The 26,226-nt window shown below is 48.1% G+C and overlaps 1 protein-coding gene across 1 annotated transcript in view; it reads left to right on the top strand.

The window, feature by feature from the left end:
• YME1L1 (YME1 like 1 ATPase) overlaps positions 1–26,226 on the top strand; it is a 134,426-nt gene that overhangs the window by 56,803 nt on the left and 51,397 nt on the right. The window contains exons 10-12 of the mRNA XM_063921680.1: positions 12,131–12,283; positions 12,951–13,083; positions 13,335–13,397. Coding sequence (XP_063777750.1) covers positions 12,131–12,283; positions 12,951–13,083; positions 13,335–13,397 — 349 coding nt within the window. The remainder of the gene's footprint in view (positions 1–12,130; positions 12,284–12,950; positions 13,084–13,334; positions 13,398–26,226) is intronic.

The following is a 26,226-nucleotide window of genomic DNA, read 5'->3' on the forward strand; positions in this document are numbered from 1 at the left end:
AAGTTGCTCAGGTAGTGCAGCTCATCCAGGATGGCACATCAATGCGAGCTGTGGCAAGAAGGTTTGCTGTGTCTGTCAGCGTAGTGTCCAGAGCATGGAGGCACTACCAGGAGACAGTCCAGTACATCAGAAGACGTGGAGGAGGCCGTAGGAGGGCAACAACCCAGCAGCAGGACCGCTACCTCTGCTTTTGTGCAAGGAGGAACAGGAGGAGCACTGCCAGAGCCCTGCAAAATGACCTCCAGCAAGCCACAAATGTGCATGTGTCTACTCAAACGATCAGAAACGGACTCCATGAGGGTGGTATGAGGGCCCGACGCCCACAGGTGGAGGTTGTGCTCACAGCCCAACACCGTGCAGGACGTTTGGCATTTGCCAAAGAACACCAAGATTGGCAAATTTGCCACTGGCGCCCTGTGCTCTTCACAGATGAAAGCAGGTTCTCAATGAGCACACGTGACAGAGTCTGGAGACGCCAAGGAGAACGTTCTGCTGCCTGCAACATCCTGCAGCATGACCGGTTTGGCAGTGGGTCAGTAATGGTGTGTGGTGGCATTTCTTTGGGGGGCCGCCCAGCCCTCCATGTGCTCGCCAGAGGTAGCCTGACTGCCATTAGGTACCGAGATGAGATCCTCAGACCCCTTGTGAGACCATATGCTAGTGCGGTTGGCCCTGGGTTCCTCCTAATGCAAGACAATGCTAGACCTCATGTGGCTGGAGTGCGTCAGCAGTTCCTGCAAGACGAAGGCATTGACGCTATGGACTGGCCGCCCGTTCCCCAGACCTGAATCCAATTGAGCACATCTGGGACATCATGTCTAACTCCATCCACCAATGCCACGTTGCACCACAGACTGTCCAGGAGTTGGCGGATGCTTTAGTCCAGGTCTGGGAGGAGATCCCTCAGGAGACCATCCGCCACCTCATCAGGAGCATGCCTAGGCATTGTAGTGAGGTCATACAGGCACGAGGAGGCCACAGACACTACTGAGCCTCATTTTGACTTGTTTTAAGGACATTACATCAAAGTTGGATCAGCCTGTAGTGTGTTTTTCCACTTTAATTTTGAGGGTGACTCCAAATCCAGACCTTCATGGGTTAATAAATTTGATTTCCATTGATAATTTTTGTGTGATTTTGTTGTCAGCACATTCAACTATGTAAAGAACAAAGTATTTAATAAGAATATTTCATTCATTCAGATCTAGGATGTGTTATTTTAGTGTTCCCTTTATTTTTTTGAGCAGTATAGTTATTGGTTAACTAAAGGGTTATTGTTGAGCCATCTGTTGAGAGGCTCAGTTATATTCATACTGTTAACTGGGTATTGTATCACGAGTTATACGGTGTGATTGGTGTGGCTGGTATGAGTCTTACCCGGGATTCCAAATCCTTCCTTATTGTGTCAGCTCTTCCGGGCACAGTATCCTAACTGAGGTCTGGAGGAGGGTCATAGAGGGAGGAGCCAGTGCACACCAGGTAGTCCTAAAGATTTCTTTAGTTGTGCCCAGTCTCCTGCGGAGCCGCTATTCCCCATGGTCCTTACGGAGTTCCCAGCATCCACTACGGACTACGAGAAATAGATTTACCGGTGAGTAAAATCTTATTATTCCTTTGTTTCACTTAATAATAATAATACTGGTTGTAATTTGGGGAATGTGTGTGGCATCAGACAAACAGTCGCTGTGGCTCAGTACGCTAGTAGCGGGTATCTGAACAGGGAGACCAGGGTTTGAATCCCGACAAACACCTACTTTTAAGTTCCTATAGCCTAGTGGCTAAGACTCCTGTCCCGCAGCGCTACCGGTTCAAGTCTCAGCTGCTTCAGAATGTTTATTTGAAACGTGTCGGTCACTGCACGTTATAGTGCAGACATTACATAGGGCTGCGCTTATTTCACCCACCTTTTCTCCTTTCGTTCGTATCACCTGGGACAGTCGGAGAAATCCCTTTTAGGTGGGCATGGTGCAATGGAGCCATCTGCTCAGCCCTCCACGCAGCTGCAGGACGCTCCGGTTTGAACAGCCCAGCTTATGCAGGTAATTTCAATGTTACCCAGAGACCTTGTGCGTCATTTCTCCTCTCCAGGTTTCTAAAGGGAGCTTGCTAACCTCCATGTTACAGTGGCCTTTCTTATAGGAGGCAAGAGATGTCCAGGATTCTGAGGATGTCTGTTTTCGGTGGAGTCTGAACCAGTATCACAGGATATCGAGGAGCATTTAACAGCAGTTCGTCTGGTACTGCAGGTAAAGGAGTCGGATAATTTACGTACCTCGGAGTTCGGCTCCAATGAAGAAATAATAACGACTTGTCCAGTGTCGAATGAGCTGGATATGCTCCGGTCGGAGGCCTGGAGACATCCGAATGCACAATTTCAGGTATCAAACAAGGTTTGTTTTCCTATCCTTTCCCCGCAGATAACGATATCGGACCTCTCCAAGGGTATACCTCTTGATGTATCGCCGGTCCAAGAAGCTGCCGTTTCCTGGGGCAACCTTGCTGAGGGAGCCATCTGAAAGAAATATACGGCAGCAGGGGTTCTACCTTGTCCGGAGCAGGTAGGTTGTGGAACAATTGTCCTCTAGGATACCGGATGGTTTGCATCAGTATCACCTGATTCCTTGGGCAGATCGGAGTCTTGATTCTGCTTTATTTTCCTTTGAGGTCTCCAGGGTCGTCTGCATACTCTGAGCCTGCATTTCCGCTTGGGCTGTCTTAACCCGACGACCTTTGGGGCTGCGACAGTGACAGGCGGATATTGAATCCTAAGAGCAGCAGGTTCATTACGGGCCTGGTCGGGAAGGATCTTCCTGCCTGGGTCTCTCAGGTCATTGGGGGTAAGTCCATTTCTCTGACGTCCTAAGTGGATGCTGGGACTCCGTAAGGACCATGGGGAATAGCGGCTCCGCAGGAGACAGGGCACAAAAGTAAAGCTTTAGGATCAGGTGGTGTGCACTGGCTCCTCCCCCTATGACCCTCCTCCAAGCCTCAGTTAGATTTTTGTGCCCGAACGAGAAGGGTGCAGGCTAGGTGGCTCTCCTGAGCTGCTTAGAAGTAAAGTTTAAATAGGTTTTTTATTTTCAGTGAGACCTGCTGGCAACAGGCTCACTGCATCGAGGGACTAAGGGGAGAAGAAGCGAACTCACCTGCATGCAGAGTGGATTGGGCTTCTTGGCTACTGGACATTAGCTCCAGAGGGACGATCACAGGTACAGCCTGGATGGGTCCCGGAGCCGCGCCGCCGGCCCCCTTACAGATGCTGAAGAGTGAAGAGGTCCAGAAAGCGGCGGCAGAAGACGTTCCTGTCTTCATTAAGGTAGCGCACAGCACTGCAGCTGTGCGCCATTGCTCCCAGCACACTTCACACTGCGGTCACTGAGGGTGCAGGGCGCTGGGGGGGGGCGCCCTGGGCAGCAATGTAAATACCTCCTATGGCAAAAAATACATCACATATAGCCCCTGGGCTATATGGATGTATTTAACCCCTGCCAGTTTTCCAGATAAAAGCGGGAGAAGAGCCTGCCGAGAAGGAGGCGGGGCCTATCTCCTCAGCACACGGCGCCATTTTCCCACACAGCTCCGCTGGTAGGAAGGCTCCCAGACTCTCCCCTGCACTGCACTACAGAAACAGGGTACAACAGAGAGGGGGGGCACTTATTTGGCTAAAAATATATATAAGCAGCTATAAGGGATAGACACTTATTATAAGGTTGTCCCTATACAGTTTATAGCGCTTTGGTGTGTGCTGGCAAACTCTCCCTCTGTCTCCCCAAAGGGCTAGTGGGGTCCTGTCCTCTATCAGAGCATTCCCTGTGTGTGTGCTGTGTGTCGGTACGTTTGTGTCGACATGTATGAGGAGAAATATGATGTGGAGACGGAGCAGATTGTCTGTAATAGTGATGTCACCCCCTAGGGGGTCGACACCTGAGTGGATGTACTGTTGAAAATTACGTGACAGTGTCAGCTCTGTATAAAGACAGTGGTTGACATGAGACAGCCGGCTACTCAGCTTGTGCCTGTCCAAACGTCTCATAGGCCGTCAGGGGCTCTAAAGCGCCCGTTACCTCAGATGGCAGATACAGACGCTGACACGGATACTGACTCCTGTGTCGACGGTGAAGAGACAACCGTGATTTCCAATAGGGCCACACGTTACATGATTGAGGCAAGGGAAAATGTTTACACATTTCTGATAATATGAGTACCACCAAAAAGGGGTATTATGTTTGGTGAGGAAAAACTACCTGTAGTTTTCCTGAATCTGAGAAATAAAATGAGGTGTGTGATGATGCGTGGGTTTCCCCCCGATAACAATTGATAATTTCTAAAAAGTTATTGGCAGTATACCTTTTCCCGCCAGAGGTTAGGGTGCGTTGGGAAACACCCCCTAGGGGGGATAAGGCGCTCACACGCTTGTAAGAACAAGGGCTCTACCCTCTCCTGAGATGGCCGCCCTTAAGGATCCTGCTGATAGAAAGCAGGAGGGTATCCTAAAATGTATTTACACACATACTGGTGTTATACTGCGACCAGCAATCGCCTCAGCCTGGATGTGCAGTGCTGGGTTGGCGTGGTCGGATTCCCTGACTGGAAATATTGATATCCTAGATAAGGACAGTATATTATTGCCTATAGAGCATTTAAAATATATGCGAGATGCACAGCGGAATATTGCCGACTGGCATCAAGTATAAGTGCGTTGTCCAATTCTGCCAGTAAAGTGGTCAGGTGAGACGGATTCCAAACGGCATTTGGAAGTATTGCCTTAAAAAAGGCATTTGGGGTCGGTCTTTCAGACCTGGTGGCCACGGCAACAGCTGGGATATCCACGTTTGTACCCCAGGTCGCCTCTCAAAATAAGACGCAGTATTATCAGGCGCAGTCCTTTGTTGGCAAGCGGACAAAAGGTTCCTCTTTTCTGCTCGTGACAGAGGGAGAGGAAAAAGGCTACAGAGATGAGCCAGTTCCCAGGAACAGAAACCCTTTCCCGCCTCTGCCAAGCCCTCAGTATGATGCTAGGGCTTTACAAGCTCAGGCACGGTGGGGGCCCGTTCTCAATGAATTTCAGTGCGCAGTGGGCTCACTCGCAAGTAGACCCCTGGATCCTTCAGGTAATATTTCAGGGGTACAAATTGGAATTCGAGACGTCTCCCCCTCGCCGTTTCCAAAAGTCGGTTTTACCGACGTCTCCCTCTGACAGGGAGGCAGTTTTGGAAGCCATTCACAAGCTGTATTCCCAGCAGGTGATAATCAAGGTACCCCTCCTGCAAAAGGAAACGGGGTATTATTCCACACTATTGTGGTACCGAAGCCAGACGGCTCGGTGAGACTGATTCTAAATCTAAAATCTTTGAATACAGAGGTTCAAATTCAAGATTGAGTCACTCAGAGCAGTGATTGCGAACCTGGAAGAAGGGGACTACATGATGTCTCGGGACATCAAGGATGCTTACCTTCATGTCAAAAAATTTACCCTTCTCACCAAGGGTACCTCAGGTTATGGTACGGAACTGTCACTATCAGTTCAGACGCTGCCGTAGGGATGGTCCACGGCACCCCGGGTCTTTACTAAAGTAAGGACCGAAATGATGATATTCCTTCGAAGGAAGGGAATTTTAGTTATCCCTTACTTGGACGATTCCCTGATAAGGGTAAGATCCAGGGAACAGTTGGAGGTCAGTGTAGCACTATCTCAGGTAATGTTGCGGCAGCACGATTGGATTCTCAATATTCCAAAATCGCAGCTGGTTCCGACGACTTGTCTTCTGTTCCTAGGGATGATCCTGGACACAGTCCAGAAAGAAGGTGTTTCTCCGGGAGGAGAAAGCCAGGGAGTTATCCGAGCTAGTCAGAAACCTCCTAAAACCGAGCCAAGTCTCAGTGCATCAATGCACAAGGGTTCTGTGTAAAAATGGTGGCTTCCTACGAAGCAATCCCATTTGGCAGATTCCACGCAAGGACTTTCCAGTGGGACCTACTGGAAAAATGGTCTGGGTCGCATCTTCAGATGCATCAGCGGATAACCCTGTCACCAAGGACAGGGGTATCCCTCCTGTGGTGGTTGCAGAGTGCTCATCTTCTAGAGGGCCGCAGATTCGGCATTCAGGACTGGGTCCTGGTGACCACGGATGCCAGCCTGCGAGGCTGGGGAGCAGTCACACAGGGAAGGAATATCCAGGGCTTATGGTCAAGCCTGGAGACATCACTTCACATAAATATCTGAAGCTAAGGGCCATTTACAATGCTCTAAGCTTAGCAAGACCTCTGCTTCAAGGTCAGCCGGTGTTGATCCAGTCGGACAACATTACGGCAGTCACCCACGTAAACAGACAGGGTGCCACAAGAAGCAGGAGGGCAATGGCAGAAGCTGCAAGGATTCTTCGCTGGGCGGAAAACCATGTGATAGCACTGTCAGCAGTATTCATTCCGGGAGTGGACAACTGGGAAGCAGATTTCCTCAGCACGACCTCCACCCGGGAGAGTGGGAACTTCACCCAGAAGTCCTCCACATGATTATAAACCGTTGGGAAAAACTCGACAGGTATTGCGCCAGGTCAAGGGACCCTCAGTCAATAGCTGTAAAGGCTCTGGTAACACCGTGGGTGTACCAATCGGTGTATGGGTTCCCTCCTCTGCCTCTCATACCCAAGGTACTGAGATTGATAAGATGGAGAGGAGTAAGCACTATATTCGGGCTCCGGATTGGCCAATAAGGACTTGGTAACCGGAACTTCAAGAGATGCTCACGGAGGATCCGTAGCCTCTACCTCTAAGAAGGGACCTGCTCCAGCAAGGACCCTGTCTGTTCCAAGACTTACCGCGGCTGCGTTTGACGGCATGGCGGTTGAACGCCGGATCCTGAAGGAAAAAGGCATTCCGGATGAAGTCATCCCTATCCTGATCAAAGCCAGGAAGGATGTAACCGCAAAACATTATCACCGCATTTGGCGAAAATATGTTGCGTGGTGCGAGGCCAGTAAGGCCCGACGGAGGAAATTCGACGATTCCTACATTTCCTGCAAACAGGAGTGTCTATGGGCCTGAAATTGGGGTCCATTAAGGTTCAAATTTCGGCTCTGTCAATTTTATTCCAAAAAGAACTAGCTTCAGTCCCTGAAGTTCAGACGTTTGTAAAAGGGGTACTGCATATACAGTCTCCTTTGGTGCCTTCAGTGGCACCTTGGGATCTCAATGTAGTTTTTGGGTCCCAAAAGTCACATTGGTTTGACCCACTTAAATCTATGGAGTTAAAATATCTCACAGGAAAAGTGGTCATGCTGTTGGCTCTGGCCTGGGCCAGGCGCGTGTCAGAATTGGCGGTTTTATCCTGTAAAAGCACTTATCTGATTTTCCATTCGGACAGGGCGGAATTGAGGACTCGTCCTCAGTTTCTCCCTAAGGTGGTTTCAGCGTCCACCTGAGCCAACCTATTGTGGTGCCTGCGGCTACTAGGGACTTGGAGGACTCCAAGTTGCTAGACGTTGTCAAGGCCGGAAAATATATGTTTCCAGGACGGCTGGAGTCAGAAAATCTGACTCGCTGTTCATCCTGTATGCACCCAACAAGCTGGGTGCTCCTGCTTCTAAGCAGACGATTGCTCGTTGGATTTGTAGTACAAGTCAGCTTGCACACTCTGTGGCAGGCCTGCCACAGCCAAAATCTGTTAAAGCCCATTCCACAAGGAAAGTGGGCTCATCTTGGGCGGCTGCCCAAGGGGTCTCGGCTTTACAACTTTGCCGAGCAGCTACTTGGTCAGGGGCAAACACGTTTGCTAAATTCTACAAATTTGATACCCTGGCTGAGGAGGACCTGGAGTTCTCTCATTCGGTGCTGCAGAGTCATCCGCACTCTCCCTCCCGTTTGGGAGCTTTGGTATAATCCCCATGGTCCTTACGGAGTCCCAGCATCCACTTAGGACGTCAGAGAAAATAAGAATTTACTTACCGATAATTCTATTTCTCGTAGTCCGTAGTGGATGCTGGGCGCCCATCCCAAGTGCGGATTGTCTGCAATACTTGTATATAGTTATTGTTACAATAACATCGGGTTGTTTATTGTTGTGAGCCATCTTTCAGAGGCTCCTACGTTTTATCATACTGTTAACTGGGTTCAGATCACAAGTTGTATGGTGTGATTGGTGTGGCTGGTATGAGTCTTACCCGGGATTCAAAATCCTTCCTTATTATGTACGCTCGTCCGGGCACAGTATCCTAACTGAGGCTTGGAGGAGGGTCATAGGGGGAGGAGCCAGTGCACACCACCTGATCCTAAAGCTTTACTTTTGTGCCCTGTCTCCTGCGGAGCCGCTATTCCCCATGGTCCTTACGGAGTCCCAGCATCCACTACGGACTACGAGAAATAGAATTATCGCTAAGTAAATTCTTATTTTTTTTCTTTCCCCTACTGCTGCTCCAGCTCCAAGACGGATTACCGGTCTTTCCTTTAGATCTTTCCGTGCCCTTTCCAGGTTTCGAGTCCATGACATGGGCGGTATTTCCGTCACCAAGGGATCTCAAAGTAAGACAGAGGTTCCAACGCACCCATCGCAGAATGCTTGGGTGTAGGATTCGCATCACGGGTGGTTACATACTCGATTTTGGTGTCCAACCGCCTCAGGGGTCCCTCACCATGGGTCGGCCGGTTTAAGACGACAGGAGAGTCGTGCTGCAGGCGGCGTTCCAGATGCTTCTAACCGCAAGGGTGCGGTTCCCGGTTCTGCACATTGGAATCGGGCCATTTTCTCAAGCCTTTGTTTTTTCCCTGTTCTGGAACCAGATGGCTCGGCCAGGCCTATTCTGAACTAAGAATCCTTTCAGTCTGGGATTGCTAGTTTGAAGAAAAAAAGGGGTTTTACAGGCATCGGGATGCCTGTTAACTGGTTTCCATTGGGCTTCCTCATCTGTCTTTTCTCTGAGTCGTACTACAGGATACTCACTTCCACTGTTAGACCTTTCCATTCGGTCTCTCTTCCGCTGCCACCGTGTTTGAGGGTCACCGACTGGCCCTACTTCAAAGGCAGGGAGTGACGGTTGTTTCCCTACCTGGACAATCTACTGCGGGAAACCCACTCTGCAGATTAGGTTGCTTCTGGATATCTGGAGAATCCAGGATCTTCTGATTCGACACAGGTCCCATTTATGTTCCTCGTATTGTTTTTTTTTCTGTGTTTTAGGCTGGTTCTTAACCGGCCCGTCAGAGGATTTTTCCTTCCACGGGACCAGTTCCTCTCTCTCTCGCGCTCTCTCTCTCTCTCTCTCTCTCTCTCTCTCTCTCTCTCTCTCTCTCTCTCTCTTCAGTCAAGTTACGGCGCTGAGAGGTCGCCTACATTCTACTTTGACCAGAGGACGACAGTCTTCATTCCAGGTCAGGCACCCGGGGGAGTGGACATTCCCCGGAGTTTTGTCAGCGGGTCCGCTGTTGGCGAAGAATGCGGATCGTCTTCAGGGCGTTCCGACTGACTCTTCAACCCCTTACTGCTCTGGCGGCAGTAGCCGGGGATGCCCTCACGGCTCCATGGAGTTTCTGGTTAGTCTATCTTTCCTCCTTTTTCTGTTTCTACCTCACTTTCTGCAACACAGAAAAAGGGAGAATGCGCGCTAATCCTCCCGGGGACTCCAGTTTGGCCGCGCAAGACTTGAAAATCCACCCTGCACCTGTTGTCAGTAGGGGAGCCTTGACTCCTACCTCTGCGGGACTGTCTGTTTCAACAGGTTTCGTTTAACGGCGTGGATGTTCGCGAGACCTCAGAAGTAAGGAGTTCCCTAGTTCGGTTATACCTACTGGGCTCCGTTTTCGGAAGTCGGTTACCTCTTCTCGCTTTTGCCACTTTTGGATATTTTATGTGGCTTGGTGTGGATGACGAGGGCTTTTTCCCTTTGGTTTTTCCTTCAGCCGCCGCCTTTGGTTTCTCCGGGTGTTTTGCTCGGCTGCGCTTCGACTAGGTTAACCTGAAGTTCAGGTCTCTACTCTTTTGGTTCTCATCCAAGGGATATTAGCCTAACTGCCGGAAGTTCGGGTTCTCTTGCAGGGAGTACTCTACTGGCAATCCCACCTTGCGCATAAGGTTACGGCTGAGCTTCATTCTCAGCTGTCATTGCTTCCAGGGGTGATGTCCGGTTTTCATATAAATCTGACACTTGTGTTTTCGGCCCTCTCGGCGGTTTCACCGGATTCGTGACCTTTGGATGTTATCAGGGCTCTCTGACTCTCTGTACACAGGTTTTCGTTTTTTTAACAAATTGATTTCTTCTTTGTTCTGTACGATGCTCCCGTCCTAAATGGCCGGGGTCCCAGCAGCCGTTGGGTCGTTGGATACATCTGACCATCAGACAGTCTTATTGGGCGGTTGCTCGAGAGCCTCCGTTTTCCATTTCGGCGCACTCCACGCGCTCTGGGGGACCTTCGGGGCGGCTGCCCACGGGGTTTCCGTGAATGCTTTATGTTGCGATGCCGCTTAGTCGGGACATCATACGTTTATCACATTTTACAGATTTGACATTTTTGCGGCCTCTGTGTCACAGGTTGGCCGAGCAGTTTTGCAGGACTCTCAGCGCTCTCCCTCCCGTCTTGGGAGCTCTGGGACGTCCCCATTGTATCTGCACTCCAGTGGCCCCTAGTGGATGAAGGAGAAATTAGGATTTTGGTACTTACCGATAAATCCCTTTCTCCGATTCCACAGGGGCCACTGGACGCCCACCCAGCGCTGTTTCCTCCTTCTACACTTATCGGGTTGCAGGTCACTGTGTGACTGCGTGTTTTGTTCCTATTACCCTATCACTATGTTTTCAGGTTTCCTGGGTATTATCTTGTTTTACTTGGCTTAGCGAACCTCCTCTACTTTGACGTTGGTCTTTTCCAGCCCTCCTCGGGCACAGTTTTAACTAGACTGGCTTGGAGGGGGGACATAGTAGGGGAGGAGCTAGTCACATGGTTATTAATTTAAAGTGCCAGCTCCCAGTTACTGCCTACTATATCCCCATTGTATCTGCACTCCAGTGGCCCCTGTGGAATCGGAGAAAGGGATTTATCGGTCAGTACCAAAATCCTGATTTACTCATTTCAGTGGATTTCCTTTGTGGTGGTAGTTGAAATAGAAAAAAATAAAGAAGCTAAGTGGAATAATGCGACTAGTCCTGATCTGATAGGGTATTTCAGTATTATACATAGTTGGTGAGATAGATATATATATATATATATATATATATCTATCTATCTATGTGTGTGTATATATATATATATGTGTATATGTGTATATATATATATATATATATATGTATGTGTATATATATATATATCTATCTATCTATATATACATATATATATCTATCTATATATATCTATCTATATATATCTATCTATATCTATATATATATCTATATCTATATCTATCTGGGTTGCAAAAGAACCGCAGCCCGATATCTTATACTGGCGGTATATATGTATTTCCTTTGCTGTCTGTAACCAAATTAATTTGGTTGCGTACAATCTGCACTGCTACAGTCATTGAACTAATTGTTCCTGGATGTTGGTTCATCTGTCTGAGTATATATTTTGATTGCTCTGAATTTATCCAATGCTGATACAATGTAAGCTTAGGGAGCCATTGTATCAAAACAGGGGCCAATCCTATCAGATGCAAGTTCCCTTGCGGCACAGCTATATGCCTCACTTACGGTACCTCCTGACTCTACTGCACACAATTTTTCCGAGTACGGCATGCGAAGGGGGCAAGTAGTGGTGTGTTTCTACGGCAATTCGTCCCGTTCGCACTTAATAGGGTTCACCCCTTAGACTGTACTTCCTTGCTCTATTGTTATTCTTGGTAAGATAGTTTATCTGCTAATTATACTTCTATACTACTGATTATGATTGCATTACACAGCTGTTACAATTCATTTGCAGCATTTGAACACTGATACTGCATGTACGGCTCTGTTCCCCTGCTAATCTCGCTGTATTAGTTGCATTCAGCATTTGTTGTGACCTTATCTCTGCTGCTGAACTATATAATAATTGCAGGGATACGGAGTATGATTAGATTGATCTATCACCCCTCCACTGCTATATAATACAGGAAGATACCTATGTTGGAAATTATGCATTACACTTACTGACTTGTCACCTCTTCTAGGAATCCTTCTGATTGGTCCGCCAGGGACAGGGAAGACTCTCCTAGCTCGAGCCGTTGCAGGAGAAGCTGATGTTCCATTCTATTACGCTTCTGGTTCTGAATTTGATGAGATGTTCGTAGGCGTTGGAGCTAGTCGCATTAGAAACCTATTCAGTAAGTCAGTTCTCTTTCCAGTTTGTTACATCTTTTAAGCATCCCTTACTCCATATTCAGTAATTACAGTACAGTCATGTGAGGTTGGCTGTATGTTTTGCAGGAAGTAAGACTTTTGTAAGGGGCTTGATTTAAAGGACCCTTCTTCCCTCCCCACTTTTTCCTGCTGCCATGATTAAGAATAAATGTATTGATACAGATCAGCTGAATTCTCTGTCAGACAAGTGTACCGTTATACACCTCTCACACATATGCTTTATAGGGAGCACCAGAACAAAGGGAGGCACTTCATATCCCGTCTGTCGGGATCCCAGCGCTCTGTATACAGAGCGCTGGGATGTTGACAACAATTCTCCCTCTTGGGGTGTCCACGACACCCCTGGATGGAGAATAAATAATGTGTGCGTAGCGCACCACCATGCCCGTAGTGTGGCCTCGCTGCCGGCATTCCGGCGGTCGGGATTCCGGCACCGGTATATTGTAGTACACTTCAGAATAGTATGTCATGCATAATTGTGCTAATGAATTTCAATGTTCCCTACTGTAGTTATACATTCTCCCTCTAATTACTGTGTAGGCTAGATTAGTAGGTACACACTGGTATATTCATATAGTGTACCCAAGGTGCAGCAATCACGTCCTCTAAGTGTACTGTCTGTCTTGTTAGGAGAAGCAAAGTCCAATGCACCGTGCGTTATATTTATTGATGAGTTGGATTCGGTCGGTGGTAAAAGGATTGAATCCCCCATGCACCCATACTCCAGACAGACCATTAACCAGCTCCTTGCTGAAATGGATGGGTAAGTGCTCCCATACACATTCACAATGTATTCCCTTGCCAAATGTGTGTCTGAACATAATCTGTATTTGCTTGTTTTGCAAATGCTGAAATACATGTCTTTAGTGATAAATCTCAGTGACACAGAAGAGATTGTTTAGTAGTATCCTGTATGTCATTCCTGCTTTAATAGCTTGGTAAAGGACTCTTGCACGAGGTTATAGCATGTCCGTATCTTTATTGTAACTTTGTGGTTTTTTTTTGTCTGTTTAGATTTAAGCCCAATGAAGGTGTCATTATTATCGGTGCAACAAACTTTCCGGAAGCCTTGGATAAGTAAGTATAGCATTACCTTAAATGAAAAGTAAACTTGAGTATCATACTTGGCATAGTGGTTAGCATTGCAGATGTCAAGAGTTCAATCCCTGAGCAGCGCACTCTGTGTGTAGTTAGTATTTTTCTCCTCAATTGTGCTCCGGTACATAATAAAATGTACAAAATAAATGTATAAATCTCCATGTGATATGGATTATAAACCTATTAAGCTCCACTGGGCAGGGACTGCTGTGAACGTAATACCCTGTAAAGCGCTGTACAAATAACTGTTGCTACATCATAATAATTGTGTAACTAAAAATACGTATTTTTTGTCTATGTACAGTTCTCATTTATTTGCATTCTGTTACTAATACTCAGCAACATGGTGTGATCACTCCTTTAAAATATGAAACAGAACACGTGGCTGGAATTTCTTAGTAGTATAAAATACTTCAAAGGCTGTAGGTGTTGCATTTTGTGTTGCGGCAGGGTGGTGCATTTTGTGTTGTCAGATGTCCGTAACGTGCCAAAGAAACCGAATATTCGCAGGGATAGCGTGTTCTTGCAATTACCTATGAGATCACTGTGATACATAGGTGATTTAAAGTAAATAATGGTAAAACATATGGACTGCTAAAAATTAATCACGCGACTACTGCAGTCATTGATGCACAGACCTCTCAGTGAGTAGATAAACTTAATTCTCCTAATTATTGGTTCATCCCAATAAATAGCCGCATCTGCTATGCATGAAACAAGTGCACAATGTGATCCCAGTTATAGGGTACTGCACTTGCCCCTTCCAGACTTATACTGACTTCTCTCTGTAGTCACATAAACAGTAAGTGGGCTGTGCATCATAAAATATAGTAACATAGTTTCTGAGGTTGAAAAAAGACAATTTGTCCATCGAGTTCAACCTGATAGTGGTCTCCTACACTGAAATATTTTTAAGACTTTAACTGTGGTGAATGTTTAACCGTAAACTAAAATACTCAGTTTTTTTATTACTATAGTACATGATTTACACACCATAACCCTGTATATCCTTATCCATTAGTAATTTATGAAGCCCCTTCTTAAAAGTAATGACAGAGTCAGACATTACTACTCTTAGGCAGGGAACTCCATATACGTATTATCCTTACTGTGAAGAAACCTTTCCGTCTGTGTGCGAAATCGCCTCTCCTCTAACCTAAGCAGGTGTCCACGTGTCCTTTTCGATGATCTTACCAAAAACATATCCCCCGCTAGTTCTGTGTATTGACCCATTATATATTTGTAAATGTTAAACATGTCCCCTCTTCTCCATTTTTTCCAGTGTAAACATGCTGAGCCTAGCAAGCTGTTCCTTGTATTCTAGAGTTTCCAAACCCTTTATCAATTTGGTCGCCTGTCTCTGAACCTTTTCAAGTTCCAGGATATTCTTTTGGATGTATGGTGCCCATAGTTGTGCACAGTATTTGAGATGTGGCCTCATTAGTAATTTATATAATGGGAGTATAACACTCTCATCCATTGCATCAATTCACCACATACATGCTTATACCTTGTTTGCCTTTTTTGCTGCGTTCCTACTTTGGATACTACTGTTAAGTTTGTTATCTATGTGAACACCTAAATCTTTTTCCAGTACAGAATCCCCTAGTTTCACCCCATTCAGTATGTAGGTAGTGTTCTTGTTCTTACTACCGAAGTGCATTACTTTACTCTACTTTACATTTGTCTATAGTGAACCTCATTCTCCATATTGAAGCCCATGCTTCCACTTTAAATAAATTGTTCTGAAGAGGCTCGGCATCCTCCACCGAATTTATAACCTTACACAATTTAGTATCATCTGCTGAAATTGACACTGTGCTCTCTAGACCTACATCTAGATCATTTATGAACATGTTGAACAATAGTGGTCCAAGTACAGACCCCTGTGGCACACCACTGAGTACCTCAGTCCATTCAGAAAAAGTTCCATTTACCACCACTCGCTGCTCCCTTTTATCCAACCAAGTACATCCCCTACTATTATGTCCCAATCTAGATTACTTGTATTATAATTCTTAATGGCTTTTTAAAATAGAAACTTACTTTTATGCTGCGGGGTACACTGGGCTCCACAAGGATTGGACAATGGGTGTAGAGTAGGATCTTGATCCAAGGCACCAACAGGCTCAAAGCTTTGACTGTTCCCAGAATGCACAGCGCCGCCACCTCTATTACCCCGCCTCCCTGCACAGGAGCTCAGTTTTGTAAGTTGGTGCTGCAGTAAGCAGGCACTTAACAAGAGGGGCTGCTCCAGGCAGCCCTAAGAAAGCTTTTTATGAAGAAAAAGTGAAGACTTCAAGGGCAGCAGCGGTGGTAAATGTCAGAAGACATTCACTGCTGCAGCTCCAGCTCTCCCCAGCGGCGCTGTACACTCCCGAGCCCTGGTTGCCGGGTACCTACAGCGGAGGCTCTGGTTTTCTTCACGTTAGACACACACGGCTGGGGCTCTCCAGGATCGCGTGGCCGCGCTTCGGGAGGTGGCGAGTGGGTCCCGCTTGCGGGACCCGGTCTTTATCGCGATCCGGCGCGGTCAGTGGGGGCGGGCCGCGCGTGGTGGACGCTGTGGCAGTACAGGCGATCCCACTAGATCACCAGGGCATGGGCGCAGGTCAGGTTTTCTCTCTAAACTGGTTTTTATATCACCCACAGTACCCGGTGGTTTTGCCAGCAGGGGTATAAGGCTTAGACCTGAAGCCCCTCCCCCAGCCCCAGGGCGCCATTTCCAGCAAGTGTTCCCGCCCTGGAGCTGCATTTCTGTCTTTCCCTCACTCCCTGTCAGTGTCTGCGGCGCCATTATCCCTCAGCTCACTGTTCCTGGGACTGCTTGGGCAAATCCTCCTATGTAAAGCCGCCTGGTTGTCAGCGCTGTGCCTTTTACATGACACTTAAGTATTCTACCTGCCTTTTTAGTCAGTGATAGTTAAGAAAGAGTGCATTTAGTCAGGGTTTTATAGTACAATTGCCCTGTGATATACATCCAGTTTTTACTGTGTAGTGTTATAAATATATATAGATATAGATATATATAGATATAGATATAGATATATATATAGATATATATATATATAGATATATATATATATATATATATATGTATATATATGTATATATATATATATATATGTGTATGTATGTATATATATATATGTGTATATATATATTTCTCTATCGTCCTAGTGGATGCTGGGGTTCCTGAAAGGACCATGGGGAATAGCGGCTCCGCAGGAGACAGGGCACAAAAAGTAAAGCTTTTTCCGATCAGGTGGTGTGCACTGGCTCCTCCCCCTATGACCCTCCTCCAGACTCCAGTTAGATTTTTGTGCCCGGCCGAGAAGGGTGCAATCTAGGTGGCTCTCCTAAAGAGCTGCTTAGAAAAAGTTTAGCTAGGTTTTTTATTTTACAGTGATTCCTGCTGGCAACAGGATCACTGCAGCGAGGGACTGAGGGGAGAAGGAGTCAACTCACCTGCGTGCAGGATGGATTGGCTTCTTGGCTACTGGACATCAAGCTCCAGAGGGACGATCACAGGTACAGCCTGGATGGTCACCGGAGCCACGCCGCCGGCCCCCTTGCAGATGCTGAAGACAGAAGAGGTCCAGAATCGGCGGCTGAAGACTCCTGCAGTCTTCAAAAGGTAGCGCACAGCACTGCAGCTGTGCGCCATTTTCCTCTCAGCACACTTCACACGGCAGTCACTGAGGGTGCAGGGCGCTGGGAGGGGGGCGCCCTGGGAGGCAAAATGATTACCTATAAAGGCTAAAAATACCTCACATATAGCCCTAGAGGCTATATGGAGATATTTAACCCCTGCCTAATTTTTCTAAATAGCGGGAGACGAGCCCGCCAGAAAAGGGGCGGGGCCTATCTCCTCAGCACACGGCGCCATTTCCTCTCACAGCTCCGCTGGTCAGGACGGCTCCCAAGTCTCTCCCCTGCACTGCACTACAGAAACAGGGTAAAACAGAGAGGGGGGGGCACATTTATGGCGATATTTTGATATAACAAAGCAGCTATAAGGGAGCACTTATTATAAGGCTATCCCTGATATATATATAGCGCTTTTGGTGTGTGCTGGCAAACTCTCCCTCTGTCTCCCCAAAGGGCTAGTGGGTCCTGTCTTCGTTAGGAGCATTCCCTGTGTGTCTGCTGTGTGTCGGTACGTGTGTGTCGACATGTATGAGGACGATATTGGTGTGGAGGCGGAGCAATTGCCAAATATGAGGATGTCACCCCCTAGGGAGTCGACACCGGAATGGATGCCTTTATTTATGGAACTACGGGATAGTGTCAACACGCTAAAGCAGTCGTTTGACGACATGAGACGGCCGGACAATCAATTAGTGCCTGTCCAGGCGACTCAAACACCGTCAGGGGCTGTGAAACGCCCTTTGCCTCAGTCGGTCGACACAGACCCAGACACAGGCGATGACTCCAGTGGTGACGGTGACGAATCAACCGTATTTTCCAGTAGGGCCACACGTTATATGATTTTGGCAATGAAGGAGGCGTTACATTTAGCTGATACTACAGGTACCACTAAACAGGGTATTATGTGGGGTATGAAAAAACTACCTATAGTTTTTCCTGAATCAGAAGAATTAAATGACGTGTGTAATGAAGCGTGGGTTGCCCCTGATAAAAAGCTGATAATTTCAAAGAAATTATTGGCATTATACCCTTTCCCGCCAGAGGTTAGGGAGCGCTGGGAAACACCTCCTAGGGTGGACAAGGCGCTAACACGCTTATCTAAACAAGTGGCGTTACCCTCTCCTGAGACGGCCGCACTTAAAGATCCATCAGATAGGAGGATGGAAAATATCCAAAAAAGTATATACACACATGCAGGTGTTATACTACGACCAGCTGTAGCGACTGCCTGGATGGGCAGTGCTGGGGTAGTTTGGTCAGAGTCCCTGATTGAAAATATTGATACCCTGGACAGGGACAATATTTTACTGTCGTTAGAACAAATAAAGGATGCATTTCTTTATATGCGTGATGCACAGAGGGATATCTGCACACTGGCATCACGGGTAAGTGCTATGTCCATTTCGGCCAGAAGAGCTTTATGGACGCGACAGTGGACAGGCGATGCGGATTCAAAACGGCATATGGAAGTTTTGCCGTATAAAGGGGAGGAGTTATTTGGAGTCGGTCTATCAGATTTGGTGGCCACGGCTACAGCCGGGAAATCCACCTTTCTACCTCAAGTCACTCCCCCACAGAAAAAGGCACCGACTTTTCAACCGCAGCCCTTTCGTTCCTTTAAAAATAAGAGAGCAAAGGGCTATTCATATCTGCCACGAGGCAAAGGTCGAGGGAAGAGACAGCAACACGCAGCTCCTTCCCAGGAACAGAAGCCCTCCCCGGCTTCTACAAAAGCCTCAGCATGACGCTGGGGCTTCTCAAGCGGACTCGGGGACGGTGGGCGGTCGTCTCAAAAATTACAGCGCGCAGTGGGCTCACTCGCAGGTAGATCCCTGGATCCTGCAGATAATATCTCAAGGGTACAGGTTGGAATTAGAGACGGATCCACCTCGCCGTTTCCTGAAGTCTGCTTTACCAACGTCCCCCTCCGAAAGGGAGACGGTTTTGGAAGCCATTCACAAGCTGTACTCTCAGCAGGTGATAGTCAAGGTACCTCTTCTACAACAAGGGAAGGGGTATTATTCCACTCTTTTTGTGGTACCGAAGCCGGATGGCTCGGTAAGGCCTATTCTAAATCTGAAGTCCTTGAACCTGTACATAAAGAAGTTCAAGTTCAAAATGGAGTCACTCAGAGCAGTGATAGCGAACCTGGAAGAGGGGGACTTTATGGTATCCTTGGACATCAAGGATGCGTATCTCCACGTTCCAATTTACCCCTCACACCAGGGGTACCTCAGGTTCGTTGTACAAAACTGTCACTATCAGTTTCAGACGCTGCCGTTCGGATTGTCCACGGCACCTCGGATCTTTACAAAGGTAATGGCCGAGATGATGATTCTTCTTCGAAGAAAAGGCGTATTAATTATCCCATACTTGGACGATCTCCTAATAAGGGCGAGGTCCAGAGAACAGCTAGAGATGGGATTAGCACTGTCTCAAGAAGTGCTAAAACAGCACGGGTGGATTCTGAATATTCCAAAATCCCAGTTAATGCCGACAACTCGTCTGCTGTTCCTAGGGATGATTCTGGACACGGTTCAGAAAAAGGTTTTTCTCCCGGAGGAAAAAGCCAAGGAGTTATCCGAGCTTGTCAGGAACCTCCTAAAACCAGGAAAGGTGTCTGTACATCAATGCACAAGAGTCCTGGGAAAAATGGTGGCTTCTTACGAAGCAATTCCATTCGGCAGATTCCACGCAAGAATTTTCCAAAGGGATCTGTTGGACAAATGGTCAGGGTCGCATCTTCAGATGCACCTACGGATAACCCTGTCTCCAAGGACAAGGGTGTCTCTTCTGTGGTGGTTGCAGAGTCCTCATCTATTGGAGGGCCGCAGATTCGGCATACAGGATTGGATCCTGGTGACCACGGACGCCAGCCTGAGAGGCTGGGGAGCAGTCACACAAGGAAGAAACTTCCAGGGAGTATGGACGAGCCTGGAAACGTCTCTTCACATAAACATTCTGGAACTAAGAGCAATATACAATGCTCTGAGCCAGGCAGAACCTCTGCTTCAAGGAAAACCGGTGTTGATCCAGTCGGACAACATCACGGCAGTCGCCCATGTGAACAGACAGGGCGGCACAAGAAGCAGGAGTGCAATGGCAGAAGCTGCAAGGATTCTTCGCTGGGCAGAGAATCATGTGATAGCACTGTCAGCAGTGTTCATCCCGGGAGTGGACAACTGGGAAGCAGACTTCCTCAGCAGACACGATCTTCACCCGGGAGAGTGGGGACTTCATCCAGAAGTCTTCCACATGCTGGTAACCCGTTGGGAAAGACCAATGGTGGACATGATGGCGTCTCGCCTCAACAAAAAACTGGACAGGTATTGCGCCAGGTCAAGAGATCCGCAGGCAATAGCTGTGGACGCGCTGGTAACGCCTTGGGTGTACCAGTCGGTGTATGTGTTTCCTCCTCTGCCTCTCATACCAAAAGTATTGAGAATTATACGGCAAAGAGGCGTAAGAACGATACTAGTGGTTCCGGATTGGCCAAGAAGGACTTGGTACCCGGAACTTCAAGAGATGATCACGGAAGATCCGTGGCCTCTACCTCTAAGGAGGGACTTGCTTCAGCAGGGTCCCTGTCTGTTTCAAGACTTACCGCGGCTGCGTTTGACGGCATGGCGGTTGAACGCCGGATCCTAATGGAAAAAGGCATGCCGGAAGAAGTCATTCCTACTTTGATTAAAGCAAGGAAAGAAGTAACCGTGCAACATTATCACCGAATTTGGCGAAAATATGTTGCGTGGTGCGAAGATCGGAGTGCTCCGACGGAGGAATTTCAACTGGGTCGATTCCTACATTTCCTGCAATCAGGATTGTCTATGGGTCTCAAATTGGGATCTATTAAGGTTCAAATTTCGGCCCTGTCGATTTTCTTTCAAAAAGAATTGGCTTCAGTCCCTGAAGTCCAGACCTTTGTTAAGGGAGTGCTGCATATACAGCCCCCTGTGGTGCCTCCAGTGGCACCGTGGGATCTCAATGTAGTTTTGGATTTTCTAAAATCTCATTGGTTTTAACCACTAAATAAGGTGGATTTGAAATATCTCACTTGGAAAGTGACCATGCTTCTAGCCCTGGCTTCTGCCAGGAGAGTGTCAGAATTGGCAGCTTTATCTTACAAAAGCCCATATCTGATTTTCCATTCGGACAGGGCAGAACTGCGAACTCGTCCGCATTTTCTCCCTAAGGTGGTGTCAGCATTTCATCTGAACCAGCCTATTGTAGTGCCTGCGGCTACAAGTGACTTGGAGGACTCCAAGTTACTGGACGTTGTCAGAGCATTAAAAATATATATTGCAAGAACAGCTGGAGTCAGAAAATCTGACTCGTTGTTTATATTGTATGCACCCAACAAGATGGGTGCTCCTGCGTCTAAGCAGACGATTGCTCGTTGGATCTGTAGCACAATCCAACTGGCACATTCTGTGGCAGGCCTGCCACAGCCTAAATCTGTAAAGGCCCACTCCACAAGGAAGGTGGGCTCATCTTGGGCGGCTGCCCGAGGGGTCTCGGCATTACAACTTTGCCGAGCAGCTACGTGGTCAGGGGAGAACACGTTTGTAAAATTTTACAAATTTGATACTCTGGCTAAGGAGGACCTGGAGTTCTCTCATTCGGTGCTGCAGAGTCATCCGCACTCTCCCGCCCGTTTGGGAGCTTTGGTATAATCCCCATGGTCCTTTCAGGAACCCCAGCATCCACTAGGACGATAGAGAAAATAAGATTTTACTTACCGATAAATCTATTTCTCGGAGTCCGTAGTGGATGCTGGGCGCCCATCCCAAGTGCGGATTATCTGCATAAATTGTACATAGTTATTGTTAACTTATTCGGGTTATTGTTGTAGGAAGCCATCTTTCAGAGGCTCCGCTGTTATCATACTGTTAACTGGGTTTAGATCACAAGTTGTACGGTGTGATTGGTGTGGCTGGTATGAGTCTTACCCGGGATTCAAAATCCTCCCTTATTGTGTACGCTCGTCCGGGCACAGTACCTAACTGGAGTCTGGAGGAGGGTCATAGGGGGAGGAGCCAGTGCACACCACCTGATCGGAAAAAGCTTTACTTTTTGTGCCCTGTCTCCTGCGGAGCCGCTATTCCCCATGGTCCTTTCAGGAACCCCAGCATCCACTACGGACTCCGAGAAATAGATTTATCGGTAAGTAAAATCTTATTATAAAGCTAGTCCAGTGCAGTATTATTGTCCGTAATAACCTCTGCATTGTGCAAACGGTGACTTTCTTTGTGTGCATTTGATAGCTGAGAGTTGTCCATCTCGTGTCTTTCACTCAACTTGCTATCCCTATATTCTATGACCTGAGGGGGCTTGGTGCGTCAGGTTTTATCTAATATAGGATTTTCACAAAGATAATACTGTATTACGTATTTTTCTCTGTGATTTAGTCACCATATCTCTCCTTTATCTCTGCTAGTGCTGACTACACTGCGCAGGGGTTTGGGTTTAGAGGTATAGTGCTGCTGATAATTGTACTGTGTTACCTCATACTGCAAGTTATATCATGTCTGCTTCTGAGGGTAACGGTTCTGGGGCTGAAAACACTACAGGTGTTGCTGAAGCCACAGACCCATATGAGGAGAATATAGCAGCTGTGGGCTCTGGTTCTGGGGGCTCCTTGCCCCCCAGTGGGACTGTGGCAACGGAGGCACATTCTGACCCACTGTGGGCCGCTTTTTCCACGCTTCTGCATACGCTAGTTCATAAACTAACACCCCCTGTGGGACCCCCAATGCCGGTACACCCATATGTGGTCCCTGCAGCTAACTCGCCATGGGCAGACAATTTATCTGCTCAATTAAAGAAGTTGAACCAGTCCTTGACTACTAAAAAGTCTGACCAATGCTCGCCTTAGTCCAAGGGGTCCTCTAAGCGAGCGCTTGTCTCCTCACAACCCACTGCTGTCACTGACACCTCGTCTGATGAAGACGGCACGTACACTGACCCCACAGGTTCTGACTCAGATACGGCTGATGGGGAGGGTAGTTCACATTGTGATGTTCCTGATCTTTTGGAGGCTATAAAGTTAATACTACAGATTACGGATGATCCCGAGCCATCCGTCCTTCCTAAGAAACCAGATAGGTTCAAGCGTCAGAAGGTGGATAAACAAGTTTTACCTCACTCTGACCACCTAGTGGATATACGTCAGGCACCCTGGGAAAACCCGGGTACGAAGTCTGTGCCTCAAAAGAAGATGCTGGCTCGCTATCCCCTCGCGCCAGAGCTGTCTAAGAATTGGGAAACGCCTCCAGTGGACTCACATGTGGCTAGGATGGTGGTTTCCTCAGCTCTACCTGTCACTACCGTCACGTCTCTAAAAGAGCCTACGGATAAACGTGTGGAGGGTTGTCTAAAAGCGATTTACACCCTCACGTGTGCTGCTCAAAAGCCCACTATTGCAGCTACATGGGCTGCCGAGGCTATTGAAGCATGGGCCTTGGAGTTAGAAGCTGAAATCTCCTCTGACCATGCTAGACAATGCTTGTCATATATTGTCACAGCTTCTCGATATATTGAAGAGGCGGCTTCTGATGCCGGTATCCTAGCAGCCAAGGCCTCTACTACGTCAGTCCTGGCTCGCCGGATATTGTGGCTGAGATCCTGGTCTGTGGTTCTGGACTCTAGAAAAACCCTGGAGGTACTCCCTTTCAAGGGAGATATTCTGTTTGGGGAGGACTTAAATAAGATAGTGGCTGACTTGGCTACTGCCAAAACTGCCTGTCTGCCAAATACCGCTCCTTCTGTGTCGAAGGCTAAAGGTACGTCCTTTTGCCCCTTTCGTCCTTCAGGTAAAGCAAAAGGTCAGGCGTACAACAAGCAGGCCCGCACTTCCAAACCTGGTAAGCCGAAGCCCAAAAGAGCCTGGGCGGCCCGTCAGCCAGCTTCCAAGACCGATAAGCCTGCCACATGACGGGGCGGGCCTTCCCCTGGGGGATCCCAGGGTGGGGGGCCGGCTTCTAGGGTATACCCAGAAATGGTTGAAAACCACTTCAGATGCCTGGGTACGGGAAGTTGTCACTCGAGGTTATGCCATAGCCTTCAAAAACCGACCCCCTCATCGATTTTGCCAGACAGACGTCCCGTCGGACCAGACAAAGGCAAACACTCTGCATTCGGTGGTACAGACCCTCCTGGATACAGGAGTTGTAGTACAGGTGCCTCTTGCTCAGAGGTGCCGGGGGTACTATTCTCCGCTGTTTCTAGTCCCGAAACCGAATGGGTCCTCCCGGCCCATTCTCAACCTCAAGGCATTGAACAGGTTTGTGAAGGTTTCCAAGTTCCGTATGGAAACCCTACGTTCTATAGTTCTGGCCTTGGAACCTGGTGACTACATGGTCTCCCTGGACATACAGGATGCTTACCTGCATATTCCTATAGCAGCGTCACATCAGCAATACCTGATGTTTGCTATTGGCAACCTCCATTACCAGTTTTGGGCGTTACCTTTTGGTTTAACAATGGCTCCGCGAGTCTTCACCAAAGTAATGGTTATGACGGTGGTACTCTGCCGTCATGGGGTCAGGATACTGCCGTATCTGGACGACTTGTTAATCCTAGCAAATTCCCCAGAACTTCTCCTACGTCATCTGGATATGACGGTCCGGTTTCTACAAGCCCACGGGTGGCTCATCAACTGGAAGAAATCCTCCCTGGTCCCTGCTCAGAGCATGGTGCACCTGGGAGCGCTATTGGACACTCACAACCAGAGGTTGTTCTTGTCTCAGGAGAAAGTCCTGAAGCTTCAGGACAGGATTCGTTGCTTCCTTTCTCGTCCGCAAGTGTCGATACATTCGGCAATGCAGGTGCTAGGCCTCATGGTATCCGCTTTCGACATGGTGGAGTATGCTCAATTCCATTCTCGCCCCCTCCAGAGGCTTATTCTAGCCAAGTGGGACGGCCTGCCTCACCGGATCAGATCTCAAATGATCTCATTGACTCCGGAGGTCCGTCTGTCGCTGCTTTGGTGGCTCCGGGACCAACAATTGTGCAGGGGTCGTCCCTTCTGGGTATCCAACTGGGTCCTGTTGACGACAGATGCCAGTCTAAGAGGTTGGGGAGCGGTGCTGGAGCAACACTCCCTTCAGGGTCGGTGGACCAAGGAGGAATCTTTCCTCTCGATCAACATTCTGGAATTGCGGGCGGTCTTTAATGCGTTGAACCTGGCCCAGCATTTAATTCAGAACCGTCCTGTTCAAGTACAGTCGGACAACGCCACACAGTGGCTTACATAAATCATCAAGGCGGCACTCGAAGCCGTTTGGCAATGAAGGAAGTCTCATGGATTCTACGTTGGGCGAAACGCCATCTACCGGCCATATCGGTAATGTTCATTCCGGGAGTCCTGAATTGGGAAGCGGACTTTCTCAGTCGTCAGGACGTGCATGCCGGCGAGTGGGGCCTCCATCCAAAAGTGTTTCAACTCCTAGTGGAAAAGTGGGGTCTTCCAGATGTAGATCTGATGGCGTCTCAACACAATCACAAGGTTCCGGTCTACGGAGCAAGAACAAGGGATCCTCAAGCAGCATTCGTGGATGCGCTGGCGGTGCCGTGGAGGTTTCGGCTGCCGTACGTGTTCCCTCCGGTGTCACTCCTGCCCAGGGTAATTCGGAAGTTCAAGCAAGAAAGAGGAAAACTGCTTCTCATAGCTCTGGCTTAGCCCAGACGGCACTGGTTCTCAGACCTGCAAGGCCTATCGTCGGACTGTCCACTTCTACTTCCACAACGCCCAGACCTCCTCGTTCAGGGCCCCTGTGTTTACCAGGACCTAGCCCGGCTATCTTTGACGGCGTGGCTCTTGAAGCTTCCGTCTTGAGGGATAAGGGTTTTTCTGAAGAAGTCATTAAAACTATGTTGCGGGCCCGGAAACCGGCTTCTGCTTGGATTTATCATAGGGTCTGGCATTCCTACTTTGTTTGGTGCGCATCTAACAATTATGACGCTTCCAAGTTTAGTACAGCCAAACTTTTGTCTTTTCTGCAGCAAGGCCTAGATTTAGGCCTGCGTCTGGCCTCCCTCAAGGTTCATATTTCTGCCTCGTCGGTGTGGTTTCAGAGAAAAATTGCGACTTTGCCTGATGTTCATACTTTCACTCAGGGTGTGTTGCGTATCCAACCTCCCTATGTCCCGCCTGTGG

The sequence above is a fragment of the Pseudophryne corroboree genome, chromosome 5 (assembly GCF_028390025.1).
Source record: "Pseudophryne corroboree isolate aPseCor3 chromosome 5, aPseCor3.hap2, whole genome shotgun sequence".
In the NCBI taxonomy this organism is placed as follows: domain Eukaryota; kingdom Metazoa; phylum Chordata; class Amphibia; order Anura; family Myobatrachidae; genus Pseudophryne; species Pseudophryne corroboree.